General features: G+C 35.6%; 1 protein-coding gene across 2 annotated transcripts; it reads right to left on the bottom strand.

The window, feature by feature from the left end:
- Positions 1-13,407: 13,407 nt before the first annotated feature.
- Positions 13,408-19,845, bottom strand: LOC105042138 (probable WRKY transcription factor 75). Of its 2 annotated transcripts, none has more exons than XM_010919243.4 (2): positions 19,384-19,845; positions 13,408-13,700 (listed from the first exon to the last, which is right to left on the bottom strand). In XM_010919243.4, exons 1-2 carry the CDS (start codon positions 19,758-19,760, stop codon positions 13,610-13,612), a joined length of 468 nt encoding a protein of 155 aa, XP_010917545.3. In that variant the 5' UTR covers positions 19,761-19,845; the 3' UTR covers positions 13,408-13,609. The 2 variants fall into 2 exon arrangements, with proteins under 2 accessions (XP_010917545.3, XP_010917544.3); XM_010919242.4 differs by lacking the exon at positions 13,408-13,700 and adding an exon at positions 13,986-14,259 and having other exon boundaries at positions 19,384-19,837.
- Between the last annotated feature and the right edge of the window lie 433 nt (positions 19,846-20,278).

Here is a 20,278-nt window from a genome sequence, read left to right as displayed (position 1 = left end):
ACAATGAGCAAGATAAGTATGGAGAGTGTAATTTATGCAAGGTGTAGAAGTTGGATGCAAGAATGCAAGAGGATAAAGAAATTTAAAAAGAGAGTAAGTAAGCACAACATAAACAAGAAGATTTATAGTGGTTCAGTGCCAACCTTGCACCTACATCCACTCCCCAAGCTCCAATTTGGGAATTCAAATTCACTAAACTGTATTCAACCCGAATACAACGTTGGAACCTCCGACTCTAGCTATTCCAAGCTAGAACACTTATTTTTCGGATACAAACCAACCCAATACAATCCGATTCAAGGTTCGGATCAATTTTTTCACATTTTGAAATCCTTCCAAAACAAAAATAACAACTCAAAAGGAGTATGACAGTTAATTGCACAGAAATACAGATGTAGCTCCTTTAATGAGCGAATAAAGCTTTAAATACACTTTACACAATAAGAAGCAAGCTCTTCTGATTTTTCTCAAGGTGGTTGAAAACTTGAGTGAGCTCTTGAGAGGTTGGTGAACTTGAAATAAAAGCTTCTTTAACTTCAAGAGGACTCTTTTGTTAGGGCTGAAATGAATGCTTGAAGAATCTTTTTAAAAATCTCTCTCTTATTGTTGATTCCCTCCTTTAAGTACCTTTTATAACTTTAAATGATGGTAGAGAGTAATCTGAACTAAAATAGAGCCGTTAGAACACATTAAATGGGCATTAAATGCAGCTAGAACAAGCAAAAAACTAGCCGTTGCAGAGTTTTTCCGTCACAGGGGTCGACTCACAAGGTTGACTCATGCACATGAGTCGACTCATGGGGTCGACTTCTGTGGCACAGAACAAAAAATGACTTCTGTAAATTTGGCTTATACTGCAGCAGAGGTCGACTCATAGGGTCGACTCATGCACAGGAGTCGACTCATAGGGTCGATCTCTGTGGCACAGAACAGAAAATGACTGTTCTGTAAGTTTGGCTTACGCTGCTACAGAGGTCGACTCATGCACAGGGATCGACTCATGGGGTCAACTCATAGGATGTGCCAGTCAAAAATTCAGCGTGCCGTTCAGCCCCTTTTTCCATGAGTCGACTTATGGGGTCGACTCAAATTTATAAACATGATTTTCTTTCAAAATACACATCCAAAAATATTGAAATTACCTCTAATAGATTACAAATCTTATGTTCTTGCTCTTGAGGCTTCCGAATCAGAACTTGATAAAATTATGATTTTGCCCTTGAAATATAATGAATCTTTTTTCAAGTCAAAATCATTAGTAACCCCTTCAAATACTTTGTAATCATCAAAATCAATTCAAGGAGCAACAATCTCTCTCTTTTTGATGATGACAAAATACTTGAGCAAAAGCATATATAAAGTATTGAACATGAATTTCAAATTTATGAAGATGCATCATTTCAATATCATAGCCAAGTATTTGAATGAAATGCATCATAAGCAGTTTGAAGATCAATTTGAAATTTGCTTATAAGTTCATTTGCTTTGAAAAATTAGATAAAAAAAAAGATCTGACGATTTTAGTTCTTTGACACATTTGCTTAACAATTTTGCTTATTACTAATTTCTTTATTGTTTATTGCTCAAATTCGATTTTGATTCTCTAATTCGATTTTGATTCTCTACTCTCTCTTTTTGACAGCATCAATTAAGATTCTCTACTCCTCCTTTTAAGGGATCTTGAAAGGACAAAATTTTTTTACTCCTCCTTTTTGATACCATATTTTACTTCTTTAGCCTCTTTCTTTGATTGCTTATTTCTCTACTCCCCCTCAACATAGCAAATAAAAAGGATATATCAATTTGCTCATCTAAAAGATATTGTAATTCATAGTATTTCTCAGTACTAATATGAGTTATTTTCATATCTCATAATTAAAATAATTCAATTTGATCACATTCATAAACATTCATTGAAAGTCAAAGTGCGCGCGCGCACACACACACACACATATATATATATATATATTCAAAAGTGACTGAATACAAAAAGTATCTCAATACATATGAGTCAACTCAAAATACGAAAGTCATAGATAGAAACTATCCAAGAGTTAATTAGCTAACAAATACAAGGCCCATAAGATAGATCCTAGACATAGGAGACAAACTAATCTAGATCTAATAGATGTCATGGCTAGAGAGATCAGAATCTGAAGAATCAGAGATAGGGTGAGGAGATGTAGGATTAAGTCCATGGGCACGACCTCGACCATGTCTGCCTCGGCCACGGGTAGAGGTACCAGCACGGATAGAGGGGTGAGAAGATTTTGGAGCCTGAGAAGCTACGGACTGTGCAATAAGGGAAAGTCTGACGGTGTCCAAAAGATTCAAGGCTCTCGAAACAGACTGCATCAGGGTATTGAACTGAGTAGAAGTATTCTCACTGGATCCTCTGATCTCTCTCCTCAAGAAGTCAAAACCACTCTCTAAGACTTCTCGAAGTCTAGCCACCTTTTGCAGATAGGTCTGAGACCTCTGTGATGTTCTCATGCGGTTGGAGATGGGCTAAAGCTAATACTTGTCCCTGTAAATTCAAAACTCTGCCTGTCAATCTCAGAATACATCCCTCAAGCTGCTCAATACGTACTGACTGATCAGTGAGCATCTAAAAAATAGTAGCAATATGAGGGATTAGAGTCTGATCTGAGTCAATCTGGGATGTCGATCTCTGTGCAAAGACTGAAGTGGCAAACTGCTGAGATAGAATGGAGGCTACACGCTGGGACATCATCTCAATCTGATCATCTGTTAATCTAAGCTCTGAAGGATGTGCCCTGCTCTCTGACTGTGGAGTTGAAGTATACCTCCTATCAGACTCTGAAGGGCCAATCTCGTGATCAGGTACAAACTGAATATCTGAAGATGCTGCTCTGTGATCATGAAGAGGTGAGGATGGTCCTTCCTCCTCTGCTCCATCCTCAGCTCTCTCTTCCACACCTTTTGTCCAACCGCTATCAGTGTTAGAAAATCCTATGTGATGCAGTGTGTGGCGGTTGATAGTGTCAGAGTGAGATAGTCTAGCAACTGTCTTTCCCTCAAAACTAACTCCAAACCTCCTAAAAACTAATGTGAGAGCCATACCAAAAGGCAAGTGTGCCTTGGACCTGTTCAGGGTTTCCCTCATGGCCTCAAACATCAATGCTGGAAGGTTCAGGGGGGTTTGGATGATCACATGGTACATAATGCAAATGTCCCTACCAGATAGAAGGTCGTGTCTACCACTCCTAGGGACAAACAGTTTGGTTACCAAGTGATGTAACAGCCTCATCTCAATAGCAAGAATCTTTGCCTCTAATTTATTCAGACTTTCAATAAAGGTTCTCCCTAAGATAACATTGATTCCTTTTTCTTTAATAGGGAGTTCCATGTTGGTATACCCTTCACAAGGCAAATGTAGGATCTGTCCCAAAAGCACTAGATCTAGGCTAATATCTACACCCTTTACTGTAGATTTCACTGTTTCATTGCTATACCCCAAATTTTGATAAAATTCTCTGACTAGATCAACATATGTATTTTCCTTTAAAGAACAGTAAAATTTTCATCCTTGGTCCTTAATCTTTGATCCAATAGTGAACCCTTCTTTTTCAAAAAACTTGAAATCAATATTTTTTTCGGATTCCACTTTCCTATCAGAGAGGGGTACTTTACTTGGGCTGATTGGTGACTAAGTTGAAGCTAAAACTGTACCAGGAGTAGAGATTGAAGCAGGAGAGGGTTCGGCTGCTAATCTCTTTCTGCGCACACTCTCTTCCAACCCGCGAATGGATTTTCTCCTCTGTGGAAGCTTCATTTTGGGAGCCATTAGATCAAGAGAGACTTGAAAGGAGCTTAGGAGACTAAATGTGAGGTAGAGAGGAAAGAATTTTGGAAGGAAAAAGGCAAGGATTTGAGGAGTTAAATCATCGGTTTGGAGAAGAGGGGATGATTCTAGGGCAAGCTCGAACCGCCCCAAATGAGGAAGGGAGAGGAGAGGAACTTGATTCCTAAACGGGCGATTTGAAGAGTGAAAATTGGTGGGAGGAGATATTTGAGAGAAATCTTTGGTTTAAGGGAGAAGAGATGGAGAGCTTTTGGTTCGGTGGGAGGAAGAAGACGAAGGGCTGAGTCGGCTCAAGAAAAAATTTCCAATAAGAAGAGAGCACCCAAAGGATTTTGACAAAATTGCAAGTTTACCTTAGGATCGATCCTGGGGGTCGACTCATGGCACAGAAAAATTCAAAAGAATGATGGGACAATTTCGAAAAAATTTGAAACTCTGAGAGAATGATGTTTACTCAAATATTGATCATGTGAATGATAGTTTTGAGCTTTTGAGCTCTTAAGAAAAATAAAAATTAAGCTCAATAGATTTGGTTCAATGAATTTTTGAAATTTAGAATTTAGAATCAGAGAGATACTTAAGCTGATGGATCAAAGATTTTTAGTTCTCTCCTAATTTCATAAAATCTATCTTCACTTAAGGTCTTGGTAAAGATGTCAGCCAATTATTTTTCAGTACCAACATAATCAAGAATTATATCTTTATTTTGGATATGTTCTCTTATGAAATGATGCCTAATTTCAATATATTTTGATCTAAAATGCTGAATTAGATTTTTAGTTAGATTTATAGCTAACCAAGTTGATTCCAATAAGAGAGAATCCTATTCTCTTCTAGATATATCAAAAATTCATCGGAAGGATATTCTCCTCTTTGGTCTGACCAAAAGATTTTAATGCTTTTTCAATTTATTTCTTTACCTTATTATGAAATTATTTGAATATTTTAAATAATCTAAATTTATGGCAAACATATTCATAGATCCAATATATCAGTATGTATCAGATTCAGAACATCATTAGCTCGTTCACCTTTTCCAGCAAAAAGTAACTTGATCATCTTACTAAAGAGATAAGATTGACAGGTTGACAATGATTCATAATCATTGACCTCAAAAATTATCGTCTATTGATCCTATTCTTATTTATATGACCGAGCCAAAATTGCCAAAGATAGGCTTTCATGACATTATCTACTTCAGGGAGTTTGTTTGATTATGTACAATACACTAACAGGCTATGACTGTTCATAAATATCATTTCTTAATTGTCCACATGATTTTAACACCATTCATAATAAAATTATAAAAATTATTAGACAATAGTGACAATTACTAAAATGATATTGTTAGAATTAAAAATAAGCTTGAGAATTCTTAAAATCAGGATTGGAACATAACTTCCAACTCCAATGTTCAGAAATCTCTTGCAGTTTTCAATCTTTCTACTAACCTGAAGTCGTTGCAACAATTTGCATAGACTTTTAAAATCCAATATCTAGATAGTAGTGTCACAGATAGAGAAATCACAAGGTGTTATTATATAAATATCTTGTTCAGCAATCTTTTGTTGATTTTTTAGCCTGTTCGGATCAAGGGACTCTGCCAGACTAGGTTAATCTTAGACTTTTTTGTTAATTCGGACCCATTAGCCCAAGCATGACTCTTTGCACCTTTTTTATCTTTTTTTTTTCAAAAAATTATTACCACACTAAAGATACATCTTCAGAGGTGTGAAAGAACTCCTTCAATATTTGAAGAATTTTCTTTCACTGAGCATCATCAAATTTACAACTAAATTCATATTCTTTGCTGTCATCAATAACACCACATGGTGATATGATCATGTGGCCACTTCTGATAAATACCTTTGATCGTATCACATGTGTTAGATGTGGAAACTTCAGTTATTGGATCCATAATCATATTTAGGATTTATTCATACTCTAGAACTATTTGCAACTTTCGATACCAATTATTGAAGTTGGATCCTATAAATTAGTCACTGTCAAACAGTGAATAGAGCAAAGGACATCTAGCCATAACTGAAAAAAAATACAAGACCTCTATGTTTATGAAGTGATTAAGCCTAAAGACTTGGACTTTAGTCTAAAAGTTCTCTCACTATTTTAGTCGAATTGGTAGCCTCTACCTTCAATCCGGAGAATTATCTTAATTCCTTAGCGGGTACTAGAATCCACACAGACTGCATACAAGTTCGAGGATGGCTTAGTCAACTCATATGCATCTATGGATAGATTTTCAATCAATTATTTTTTTAAATAATTTTTAGTACTTAATTTTGCCCCATATTTCATTTCAGTAGGCGATGGACCTCTACTGAAAGTTTTGATTAGGTCAAACCATTAACATGAACCTACTCGGTGTTTCTAACTAATGAATGATCAGATCCAAGGATGGCTCGTTCAATCTAACCATCATCAGATAGTACAAAAGAGTCATCATATGATGAATGATAATTTCATCATTTAGAGAGAACATCAGATGGATGGCGTCTACAATGTAAATCAGAAATAATGGATCCATTATCATTCATCTTAATAGGAGGCTATGATCTAGTTATCCCCATAACTAGCTCATTTTAGAGACCTAATAATTTAAAAAATTTAATTTATGAGTTAAGAGAAGAGAAGAAATCAATCAGTAAACCACAATCCTCCCACTGACTTCATCGAGTCATTAAATTAGATTAAGGTCATGCTAGTTGAACTAGCACCTAGATCAGTCACACTGATCAATCTTAATGGCATGGATTAACTCGAATTATTTAGCGGTCTAATCAAGACATAATTCACTAAATTAGCCAGGTAAGTGAGATCGATGGGAGGGTCTGCTAAGCTTGTCTTAGATACTATCAAAATGGTCAGATAAGCCGCTCCCAATTAAAAACCACCGATTGAAATATCAAACTTATCTTAGACACCAATTGGTTAATTAGTTTTGATTTGACCAACCTAATGATTCGGGTTCAACTACTGAACTACATTCAAGGTCCATTTGGTTTAATCAAAGACATGGACTTGACCATCTACAACTATTGTATTGATTCTAGAAAAATTCTGATTTAATCTAATTCAATATTTGGTTAGATTTAATCAATTTCTCTAGTTAGTCCATTAACTCTTTGATTCTAACCTTAGGTCTAACCCAATTAAAAGGACCTGATTTGAGCTAACTCATGCCCCTATATTTTATGCGAATGATATTAGATCTTTAATTCACAATTCTTGATCTAATCGATTCTACACTTAATTCTCAATTAAGTTTAGCATCAACATGGGTTTAGGTTATAGTTTGAAATAATTTTAATCTTTTATTTTGTAAATAATTTAGAATAAATATTATGTAAAGATTTTTTATTCTGAAACTAGTTTGACTTAATTAATATTGAGCCAGCTACATAAGGAAACTGGGTCAATTAAGTTCAAAACTAGATCAGCTCAGTAATTGTACGAGTACAATTCAAGGAGTTTCAGATCTAAAAATTCTTACATAATACTAAAATAAAATCAATCATAAACACCTTTTAGATCATATCTAAAATCCTTTATGATTCAAGATTTTATTTTTTTCATGATTAAAATAATTTTAATCATATAGATTAGATGTCTTACATTTCATACAACTTTATATCACATACAACAAACTTAGGATTTCAAGATCTAGGATTTTGCAAGAAAGTAAGTTTTTTCTTTCATATTTTTTTTATGAGATCTAATCACATGACATCCCTACACATCATAAGAGTACCCTATCGAATAAAAAAAGAGGGCCTTTAAATCCTTCTTGCTCCTATGATCGGATGGTCTGGTGATCAACCCAATACAAGTACTTGCTAATCGGATCATCTAATCTAATCACATAGCATATATGCATGAATTTAGATCTAATCTAAATTATATTAAATCTGATTACAATCTTAGATCATATCTAAATTAGATTATAAATATCACATGCATGACATAAAATCAGATTTTATCAACGATTAGTACAAACTAAGATAACCTTTTCACTGTAAGAGGTAAACCCTACAGCAGGACAAACCTTATATTAGTTTGTGTGATCAACTATTAATTAAATTTAGATCTAAGATATCACATATCAGATCTAAATAAAATTAAATTTTAGATTTAATATGCACATATAATATGTCATAATGAACCTAGGCTCTGATACCACTGTTGGTGAACGTAGGCGATTTCATGCATGTATTTCAATTTTTTTTGAAAAAATTAGAGCGAAAGATCATTAGATTAATTAAATTAATCTAATATGCATATGATCTAATCATCAAATCAATCTACTCTAGGATCTATGACATGATATGTTGCATATAAAATCTAAAAATACTGAAGATAAAATCAGCATACATGTATGTGAGCAGTAGATCACATCTACTTCTAATCTGAGTTCAGAACTTGATATCTGAGTATGGATCGATGATCACTATTGTTAAAAAGATGGTAGAGATGATTTTTACTGATTGCTCGCAGCCACACATGCATCCAACCTCTACGAAAAATCCACTCGAAGCTCCGATCTGATCGATTTTCTTGGGAGTGCTAGTTCGTGCGAAGACCTTCTTCTTGACTGATCAAGATTCTTTCTTCAAATCTTTGGAATATTTTCAAAGATTGAAGATGAACTTCTGGAGAAGATAAAGAGGTAGAAGAAAGATGGAGAAAAAATAATTTTTTTCTAATTTATTCTCTCTTTCCAAACCCTTAGAATAAAAAATTTGAAATTCAGATTTTTGTGCATACTCCAAGAGAGAGGACCCTTCTTTCGATTTTTCACATCATGAACCATGCCCAAACTTTTTTTACATGAAGATCTCTCTTCTGGTATCTTACATGCATAAAAGAAATCATAAAAATCTCTTTTATAGGCATGTAAGGAGGTGGGATGCAGAGTCCTAGTGATCCTGAACTCTTACAGGATTTTGCCTCCCTTCACAATTTCACATTTCAAAATATGCTAAAAAATATGGGATATCTTTTTTCTTAATTTTTTATGATAAGTTAATTCTCCAACTGATCTTTCACAAAAAATCTCCTCAAAATGTCACACATATAAGGAGAAAAAAATTTATTGACGTGGAGAGGTTGATCTGAATGAGAATAGATTCTCTTGATAAGAAATATTTTGAAATTTAATTTCAAAACTAAATTAAATTTGGATATAAGATAGAGAAGGAAAAGCACTCTTTGGTGTGAAAAAATTTTACACAAAATAATTTTGTACGTGAAGATATATGATGTGCAAACTGGGTTGGCATAAGGGAGAAGAGTCCTATTCCAATAAGGACTCTTAATTTCTTTATTTGAATCCAAACCAAATCATATCTGGTTTAGCCTAAATAAAATATATAAAATTTAATCTAATTAGGTTCATAAATTCTTAATCAAATCTTGATCAAATTAAAAATTGATTGAACCAAAGTCTTAATCAAATCAGGGATAATTCTTTCTTAGCGATTAGGTCATCTCATAACCAATCGGATCAAACCTAATTGAATCTAATTCAATTAGATTTTATTTAATTCTTTTTGCTCAATCAAATTGAGCTAATCAGTAATTTAATTGCTAATTAATCTTTCATTAATTCACTAACACTTGATGAATTAATTTATTGTAACTTTTGCATTAGGTTAACCATCAATCGAATTGATGATTAAGCTCTTGAATGATTCTCAATCATTGATCAGCCACATGATCAGTCAGAAATTTTTTTTGAGTGTGATCCTATAGGTTCGAATCTAAGTCGGTAGTACAAAAATATCTTCTTGAACCTATCGATGTAACCATCTAGCAATGATGATCTGATGTTCGGATAGGTCAAATGAAGGCGAAGCAACATTCAAGAACCTATTGGTGTATGGTTACCGTATAATTCATCCTTTTGATCCTAATGCTCGAGGACGACCTAGGATTTAACTGTCAATCCTAGATAAGTCATCCACATTGTATTTTAATCTTTTTCAAATCTATCACATGGATTATTCGGGCTCAGATTTTGCTAAATTGAAATACACTGATGCATATTCCTACTAATTTGGAGGGGTCAATCTCATCTTGACTTACGTACTGACTTGATAAGTCTTGACTGCACCCAGAAATCTTCCATCACTGAATTAAAAACTCAGTTAGTCTGGCATCAAAGTACAGTGAGTTGCTTACAAGTCACCGTGGTGATCTTAGATCGGAGGGACACTTATATCTATACCCTTCACAAGCTATCCTTGACAGTAGAGTGCTTCGCAGTTGATCACGTTCAGTAATGACGTATCCCTACATCTCACCTGTATGCCATACTAGTATCTCCATACCATTTAGTTACCAAGACAACCAATGCATATAGCAGACAATGACCTATACTTGATATCGCTATCGTCCTACTAATAGCGTATTGTTTGATCACAAACCAATTTAAGGACTACACGATAAATCCTTCTTTATCGATCAAAGTAGTCCAAAAGATTTTATCACAACATAGAAGTTCGTTAGAAGATGTAACATTATGATGAAAAATATTAAATAACTTTTATTATTTATCAATTCATATACATTTATAATTAGTGCAATCATCAAACTCACAGTGCAGTCCCATTGGAGCCAGTTCACACTGACGTATGGGGATAGACCTCGATTTTAGTCAGAAATGGGACGAGATGCTTCCTCACCCTGATAGATGATTTCTCGAGGAAGGCTTGGGTTTATTTTATGAAGAAAAAACTAGAAGTCTTCACAAGATTCAAGGTCTGAAAGCTGAAGTGGAGAAAGAATAGGATTGCAGTGTGAAATGTCTGCGGTCAAACAATGACGGAGAATACATCAGCAAGCAGTTTCAAGTTTTTTATGAGTGTGGCATCAAAAGATACTTCTCGATGAGGAAGATTCCTCTGCAAAATGGGATGGCCAAGAGGATGAACAGAATCCTTTTGAAGAAAGCAAGGTGTATGAGGCTATAAGCAAGACTTCCTAAGGCATTTTGGATAGATACAGTTTGATGCAGCTTGTTATCTAGTAAATTGATTATCTTACTAAATTAGATGGTGAAATTTTAGAGGAGAAATGGTCTGAAAAGAAGATAGAGCTGAACCATCTAAGGATGTTTAGGTGCACGGCCTATATACACGTGAGTGCCGGTGAGCGGAGCAAGTTAGACGTCAGGTCAAAGAAGATGGTGCTCCTTGGTTATCTGCAAGATGTTAAGGGATACCAACTGTGGGATTCCTTGGAGAAGAAGGCTGTCATCAGTAGAGATATGATCTTTGATGAAAATTCAGTTCTCCAAAGGTGAAGAGACATGGACAAATAGCAAAAGCAGCAGGAGGTCGAGTCGAGCAGCGGTGGACAGCTAATTTTCTATACTATTTTGCTTTTTGCAGGTGCATCTGGAGGACTCGATATTCAGGTGGAGCACTCTCCAAAAGTGTGTTCACAGGTGGAGAGGGTTGAGATGGGAGATAGAAGTCAAGAGGTTCAATAAAAATGAGTGGGATCCAGAACAGACATCGGGATTGCACTGCACAAGTCAAAGCAAAATATGAGGCAACTGGATCGATATGGCTTTAAAGAATCGGTGTCATATGCCCCGGTGACAGCGAGTGGGGACTCCTACACCTATGAGGAGACAGTGAAAAGGTATGACAGAGATAGGTGGGTCCAGGTGATGTCTAAAGAAATACTGTCCCTCCACAAGAATCAAATTTGGTGGTTGGTGCAACTGTCACAGAGAAAGAAATCCATTGGTTGCAAATGGGTTTTTCAATGCAAGAAAGGACCTTTAGAGTAGGAAGGTATTAGGTACAAAACACGATTAATAGCCAAGAGATACTCTCAGAAAGAAGGCATCGATTTTCATGATGTGTTCTCTCCGATCATCAGGCACACATCCATACGCGTATCGTTGAGCATCATAGCAGCACAGGATCTGAAACTGGAGCAGATGGATGTGAAGATGGCCTTCCTCTATGGTTATCTAGAGGAGAGCATATACATGGAGCAGCCACAGGGGTTTAGAGAATCGAGATTTGAAGAGAAGGTCTGCCTGCTACAGAAGTCACTGTACGGATTGAAGCAGTCGTTGAGACAGTGGTACAAGTACTTTGACTCTTATATGAGGAGCATTGGATTTTTCAGGTGCGAGTTCGATCCTTGTGTATTTGTGAAGACTCTAGAGGATGAGTCTAGATTATACCTACTCTTGTATGTAGATGACATGCTGGTAGCATGTAAGAGTAGGAGGATTGTGCAGGAACTGAAAGCAGCCTTATCTTGAGAGTTTGAGATGAAGAATTTGATGCTTGCAGAGAAGATCCTAGGCATGGAGATCCTAAAAAAGAGAGTCAAAGGGCTGCTGCATTTATTTCAAGGAGGCTACATTCGAAAGATCTTGAAGAAGTTCGGGATGAAGGAAGGCAAACCGGTAGCACTACCACTTGCTGGGCACATTAGTCTTTTGAAGACCATGTCGCCACAGACTGAGGTGGAGGCTCAGGAGATGGAGAGAGTACCATATTCTTTGGGAGTGAAAAGCCTAATGTATACAATGGCATATTCTAGGTCGGATCTTGTACATGTAGTAAGTCAGGTCAGCAGGTTCATGGTGTAGCTGGACAGGGAGCACTGATGAGTACTGAATGGGATCTTTAGATACTTGGTGGATTTAGTTGGAGTCAGTATCTACTACGGATAGTGAGAAGGTATTGAGGGATGCTCCAACATGTCCCAAGAGATTCGAGGGCAGATGGAAAGATTCGTGGATGTGGATTTTGGTAGAGATGTGGACACCAGGCGTTCAACAATAAGATTTTTGTTCAGCTTGAATAGGGGTCTCGCTTCATGAAGATCTTGCTTGCAGCCCATCACGACCTTATCCACTATTGAAGTGGAGTACATTAACATCACGGAGGCAGTGAAGGAGGCATTATGGCTGAAGGGGCTGGCGTTGGAAATGGGCTTCCTACAGAAAGTTGTCAGGGTGCACTACACAGTCAGAGTGCACTACATAGTTAGAGCACACTGCTGTTGGCACAGAACTTTATCTATAATGCGAAGATGAAGTACATCGATATCAAGTATCATCGGATCAGAGAGCTCATGAAAGAAGGTGAGGTGGAGCTGGTGAAGGTTCACACAAAAGAGAATCCAGCTGACACACTTATGAAGACTCTTCTTGGGGATAGCTTTCGTAGATGTATAGCACTGATAGGGCATGATCGACAAGATGGAGTTTGCTGAGGCCTTGGGGCACCAAGGTGGAGATTGTAGGATCCGGTGTGGTGCTCCAAAGCCTCAAGTGACCAAGAAAAAGGCCAAGATCCTGGGCCCATGAGGCATTTATGGGGGTTCTAGGGCTAGTTTGGGTCCTAGGGTGAAAGACTGTCAACTTTCACAGTTTTAAGGTCTAGAAGATTTAGGTCTTGAGGGGCTAATTTGCATTAGGTTAGGTTTGAATCCAAAGAAGATGAGATTGAGTTAAGTTATGGGTATATATGGGCTTGGATGAATGCAATTTTATATTAGGTTAGCCATAGAAGTTTTTGAATTCGATTACATTGATCCTGTATAAATATATATTATATTTAGTTTTAGATTGACCCAAGATTAATACAAATCATTTTCTCCATCACATTCTCTCTCTTCATCTCTCTCTGATTGCCGTCCTCCTTGGTGTGAAAAACCTTAGCCGCCATCTAGAGTTCTAGGGAGGATGCTCAAACCCTAGCACCCTTCACCAAGAAACCCTAGCGGCAAGCCCTAGTTGGCGCCCCCCTCTTGTGGCTGCCATATCCTCCAGTTGGATGCCCCTTTTTGGGTGATTGCTGCTGGTTTCAGGTCTCCACAGGTCCTGGGAAGGTATTTCAACACAAAGTATGACACTATATCAACTTTTAATTAGATTCATATAGCAATATTTTATTTAAATATTTTTTTCTCATTTTCTCTCATTCATGCATGACCATCTAATGATGCATCAATAATTCTAAAATAATATTTTAGACTAATTCTTTTGTGTAGATCTTAAAGTCTGTTAACTTAATTGATTGATATTTGACATTAACTAATTTTCTACAACTTAGTTTATAATGATTTATTTCAATAAATTCGAGTTGATTTCAGAGCAAATGTAGTGTACATAAAAAAGTAGCATAACTCAACATAAATTATTGTGTTTGAACAATCATACAAGTGCTTTTCTTTACAAATGATTTAATTTTCATTTTCAAACTCCAAAGGTAGAGTAAATTTGCATTTGGTTCAATATATGTTCAAAGTTGTCATTGGATTTCTCTATCGCGTGAGTATGCATTCCCTCATAAGTGGTAACCACAATTCCTTCATCTTTTGATAGGCGTTGAACTTGCTTTTTGACATTGCAACCTTGATGAGTGCATCGATAATAACTTCTGCAAAAAAAATATTAAATTAATAGCAAGACACATACTCAATGGTATTTATTTTAGTTTTCTAATTTAAGTTGGTTAGTTTTATCAATCAGTTTTACTTCCTTTCTTGTTGGTACATAATTTATGATATATTTTTAAATTATTTCTAACTAGTATATCTTTATATGTTAAAGATTTGGATCTCTTGAACAAAATCAAGAACATTGTCATTTTAAAGCGCATAGCTGTTTTAATGATGACATACCAACATCAAGATTTAGTTTATTATTTTAAAATATATCCATAATATTACTTTCTCCAATCACTAGGCATGCATACAAGTAATTTGTTTGCCTTTACAACTTCTCAATATCTTGTCCTAGTAGCTTTCTACTACTCTACCCGATAAGATAATAAGAAATATATATTACTTTTCATCACTATTACTATCAAATTTTAGGAATACATAGAACAATTTCTCGAGGCACTCTCAAAATAAAAAATATAATTGATAATATTTAACTATTTCAATGATATGGTTAGTAAACATATTCATTAACAATTTTATAGTAATTAATTTGATCTCCTTAGAAGTATGATCATTTGAATTTGTAAATAAAAATTATCATCATCATCATACAGAGTATACGCAAAAAAAGGAAAAAGAGAAAAGAAAGTAAAACAGAAAAATACATTCTCTCAAATGAGGAAGAAATATTCTTTTTTTAATCAAAAAAAGAATACTTTTATTGTAATGTCTGTTTATATGTCTCAAAGGATTCTATAAGTAGAGCTAAAAATACTAAGAAAGATGGCATGATATGCTTAGTGCACTAAGAGGTTTCTATAAGTAGGAGTATCGAGGATCATATGAGGTTTAACTCTCCATGGAATATCAAGGCCTTCTCTTGGTTGCAATCGAACTAATCATTTCTCCCCAACAAGACAAGAGAAGGAGAAAAAGATAGAGGAAGGAGAGATATAAGAGAAGAAAAATTATTTTCTCTTGAAATTTTATCTTGGTCTCAATATCTCAGTAGTGTCTTAGTAATGTGCTTCTCTTGTGTGTTAGATTTCTCAACAAGATCTCTTCTTGTATTTATGTTGTATTTTGTGTGGATTGGTTTCTCTTGGTGAACTTGTAAAACTATTTTATATTTTTTAATATTATAGTGGACTCTTACCCCTGGCTTGGATTTTGAATGAACCACGTTAACTGATATATCATATTAGTTTTATTATATATTTTTTATTATTTTATTTAGCTATTTCTAGGATTGTAACCATGGTATCAAAGCTTAATGCTGAGATAGAAAATAATGGATTGTTTGTAATTATGGGTGGTTCAACCAAATTTAAAATTTCAAAATTTAATGTCACTAACTTTGTGTTCTAAAGTTAAAGATGTAGGTCATATTAGTAAAAGATGGATGTAATATGGTGCTTGAAGGTAAAGCAAAGAAATCTACTATGATGGCTGATGAAGAGTTTGCCAATTGGGACGATATGGTAATAGTTAATTTTCATCCAATGCTTGATGTATCGGTCCTATTTTTAATATTTCTTTAGACATCATTGCTAAATGATTGTTAGAAAAGTTAAGGAACATGTATAAAAAAAAAATCTAAGCCAAATAAGATTTTCTTTACGAATAATCATACACCTTGAGAATGTAGAAGTGCATTTTGTTGCAAGAGCGCTTGAATCAGTTTAATACATTGACTTGTTAGTTAGTAGCAGTAGAGGTAAAGATTGATAAAAAGAAGAAAATAACTATATTCATTAGCTCGATGTCTGATTCATAGTCTAATTGATCCAATCAGGGAGAAAATTTTTTTTTTTGAACTTGCTCGACTCAAATCTCTCAAAAGAAAAAAAAAAGATAATAAAAGAATTATGAAAGTAGAGCCCAAGTGCCTCTTTCTTTCTTTAATTACTTCATCATTATTTTTTTTTCTTTTAAGAGATTTGAGTTGAGTTAATTAAAAAAAAAATCTTTCTTTTCTCTAATCGGATCAAGTTGATATTAGAGCTTTGGTTCTCTACAACTATAGAAGATCTAGATGAAGAAATTTTAGCCTGATCACTGTAGGCACCATCTTCTTAACAAAGTAGCATCACGATGAGTAGATCTTGAAAACTATCTAATTTTTTTTAAAAAAAATCATCAAAATCGAATATCATGTGACCAAATTATGGTATCTGAAAGTTTAGCATACAATTCAATTAATTTTTAAATATGACAAATCTTGTTTCTAGATTCTGTTCAGCTCTACTTGTAAAGACCAATGTGATCCATATCGAGTTTTCATAGTGATTAAAATAATCCACATTGAGTTTGATGATCCTTTTGGATATTTATAATGATTAAAATAGTCTACATCAAAGCTGATGATCTATCTGAATCACTAATGATGAACTTTAGTGGTGTAAGAGTTATCAACATGAACTTAGCAGCATCGATATTGTTTACCAAGGAGGCTAGACAGAAGAGTAATCAGATTAGCTCTTCAAGTAGTATGATAGTGAGAGAAAGACCACAAGATAAAGGATTTGATGGTGCATGATTCAGATACAAATCCAGAGGTAAGGGCATGGTGCAATTTTATCACAGTAGTATGACCATGTTAGGCAATTGTGCCACAACATGGACAAAAGCAGAAAAAAAAAAAAGGTGGTTCTTTGGATGCGGCAATAGCATATGAGCATATTGATGATGATATTGGAGAGGTTCTTATAGTCTTTGAAGATATGGGTATTTCTAATGGTGTTTGGATTTTGGTAATTGTTATCATGTTTGCTTGAGGAGGGATTGGTTCAACTCCATTGAGATAAAAGAGGGTACTAATTAATTGGTCAATTATTCAATTTATGAGGGCGACGCATGGTGTTGAGTTAGTCAAGATCTAGATGTTTGATGGAGCAATGTGTGTATTGAGTGGGTTGTGATAAATCCAAAAGATGCGCAGAAATCTGATTTCGCTTGGTGCACTAGACTCAAGCTGTGGATATTTAGTGCAAAGTATAGTTCTTTAGACGGGGATAGCATAGAGTTGATGGAGGGTAAGAAGTATTGCAACATATATCACTCGATCGAACAAATAGTTTTAGATGAAGTTTCGATGGTGTATATGACATAGGGGAGACATGATACTCAAGATGATGTAGTTTCAAAATATATGACAAGGATCACTTTTGCCATGGTGACATGTGTAGGTATTTCGAGAGATTTTTGTAAATAAAGTTGTAAGTGTCATAATGAGTGACTTGAGCCATGCCTGGGTGCATGAGAAGCTATGAGATGAGCTAGTTGTTTTCTACGAAGGGGGGTGGTGTTGTTTGAGAGATGGTAGATAGAAAGCTTCTATCAGATCTCTTGGTTGGTTTGGCAAGGAAAGTCAAGGTAAAGAATGTTAGGATTATGGCTTTATTGCTGTGTATAGAATAAAAGCCAAGAGGAACTTAGATATATATTATTGCTTAATTTGATTCCTATTATGAAAAGAAAGAGCTTAGCAACCTCTAATGTTTAATAGAGGGATGAGAAAAGAAAAAAGAAAGAGAAAAAGAGAGGAAAAAGAAGAGAAGAAAGAGTGAGAGAAGAAGAAAGTCATTTTTCTAGAATTTTGTTTTGATCTCAGTATGTCAACAATCTTTCAGTGACATACTTTTTTGATGTAAGATTTATCGGTAAGATCTCTTCTTATATTGATTTTTCTTATATTTCCTTCATGGGTTAATGTCTCTTCTAAAAGGGTTCTGTATTTTGTGAATATTATAGTGAAGCCCTCAATCCTTGACGAACGTAGCTCTAATTTTGGATGAACTATGTTAAATTTTGATGTGTCCCAGCGCTTTTATTTTCTATTATTTTTTTATTAGTTATTCAACTGTTGATGGGCTAGAGAGATAGATAGAGAGAGAGAGAGAGGAGGAGGAGGAGGAGGACTGGTGGAGGAGGAATCTGTTCCCTTAATCGTACAACGTGGCATTCTCTGCTACCATGCAAGCCCAGATGGTACAAGGGCACTTATCATGGTAACTAAAAAGATTAGCCTCACATAAGTTAGGCAACATCTTCACGTTGCACCGGCACCTAGCTCCTATTACAAGAATTGTACAGTATTTTTAAGCCATTAAATCAAGGCAGCATTGAGAAAACACATGTAGCTCATTCAATGGAGCTTAAAGAAAAATAATTTTGGATTGCAATGTTTTAGCAATCAGATGTGGCATTCTGTAAAAATGTGGTGATTTTGGAACATTGGTGAAAAATACCAGAATTATTTAAAAGCAATAAAGATCCTTTCGTAATCAAAATTTGGATGCATCCAAAGTTACTTTTACCAAGGTAGATGGATACCTATTGCTCTAATTCAGATTGGCACATAAAATGATGAAGCAAAGCGAAGTAAAATGGTTAAGTAAATTAACAGAGTTAGAAGGGGAAGAGTGTAGCAGAAAGGGAAAAACAGCGACGCACACAAATGGAACAATAAAGGCCCAAACTAGCCTTCTTCTTTGGTGGGAATTAAAAAGATAAAATAAAGCTTTTCTAGAAGCCTATATTAAAAAGGAACAAGCTTAAACTATTCCTAGTCAAAAATTTGACCACCGGGTCATTATTCCTTGAGTGATGGATACAAGAAGATGTGATTTAGTCCATGTCATCTAAATATGAATGAGGTGGTAACAAAACGATATAAGCAACCCACAATATATGGTTGAAAACTTGTCCAAATTATGCTGTAGATCACAATTAAAAAAAGTAGCTTGTACCCAAAAAAGCAAGCTAAAAAGTTGCCTGTTAATCTCTTGAAGCTTCCACAACAGCGACAAAAGGTGCAACAAGGAAAAGCACCACAAAACCATCAAAGATGAAGGATTTTTGATCTCCAAGAGTTCCACCACAACCTTCTGCCTCATTTCAGGTTTGCACCATAACTAATCTTTCCATATGGTGCTCAGTATGAAATTTAAAGTGGGATTCTAAATCTTCCCATGGTCATGGTTAATTAAATGATAGCAATAACAGTGCATGAACACCATGTTAGCTAGCAGAGTTGGTGATCCTACCATGCACCAGTTATCTTGAGAATAGGTTAGAGAGAAGGAGGGATAAAGGAAGAGTAACTTGAAACAAACCTTGGGAATTTGTTATTCTTCACTGCCTTCTGCCCATACTTCCTCCATCGGTACCCGTCGTCGAGGATGTCGACTTGGCTTCTGGTTTGGAAGGCAAAACGAGGTCTCCTGACCTTCTTCTCGCCCTTCTTCCTACCAGTCTTCACCTCGTTCTCTACCCCTCCAAAGGACTCCATTTGAGGAGCTCCAGGACCTTCTAAAGATGAAACCTTGGCATCTTCCCTGAGCCCCAAAAGTCCACTTGAATTGTTATGATGGAGACTGCCAAAGACTTGGTTGTTACTCAACATATTGGATGGCAAGTGGGTGAGATGGGAAGAGTAAGAAGAAGAAGAGGAAGAAGGTTGTGGAGGGAATAGTATAGGATAGTGCTCCATATATATCAGATGTGTGTGTGTGTGTGAGAGAGAGAGAGAGAGAGCGAGAGAGGGGGGAAAGGAGGAAGGAGGGGGGATGAAGGGAATATAAGAGATAGGAGGAGGGCGTGTTTTGTGGGGTCTTCATGTGATGGAGAGTTGATGGCGGCTTTTGAGAGGGCAACGGTCTGGTGATGTGATTAATATCAGCTCATAGCCATCTAAGTGGAGGTAAAAGAGGAAGAGTCGTAAACGGCACGTAAATATATTGGGTGATCAGGAAGCCAATATTCATATGTTTTGGGTGGTATGTCTTCACTTTGATAAAAGGTGTTGTGTGGGGAATAAAATGGACGGGAACAAGTGGCGGCCACATCTGTCTTCATCCGCATCTGTGACACATATTGTTCATGTACATGATCTAGATTTGTCTCTTGTGGGTGTGGGAACCACTAACATGGGCATATCCATAGTGGATCTCAAGCATTATCAAAAGATATTATTCTTTTTCTACCAAAAAAAAAGATATTATTTTTTAA

This window comes from Elaeis guineensis, chromosome 9 (genome assembly GCF_000442705.2).
Source record: "Elaeis guineensis isolate ETL-2024a chromosome 9, EG11, whole genome shotgun sequence".
Lineage (NCBI taxonomy): Eukaryota > Viridiplantae > Streptophyta > Magnoliopsida > Arecales > Arecaceae > Elaeis > Elaeis guineensis.
Note: the sequence above shows the minus strand (reverse complement) of the source record. Positions and strands in the feature narration are given on the sequence as shown.

What these genes read in the sequence shown, in the direction of transcription:
- LOC105042138 (XM_010919242.4), bottom strand. Translation starts at nt 19,760, where the DNA reads ATGGAGCACTATCCTATACTATTCCCTCCACAACCTTCTTCCTCTTCT. An exon ending in AAGAATAACAAATTCCCAAG is followed by an intron (nt 14,260 to 19,383) that starts GTTTGTTTCAAG and finishes TTTTTTTTGCAG; the next exon opens with AAGTTATTATCGATGCACTC.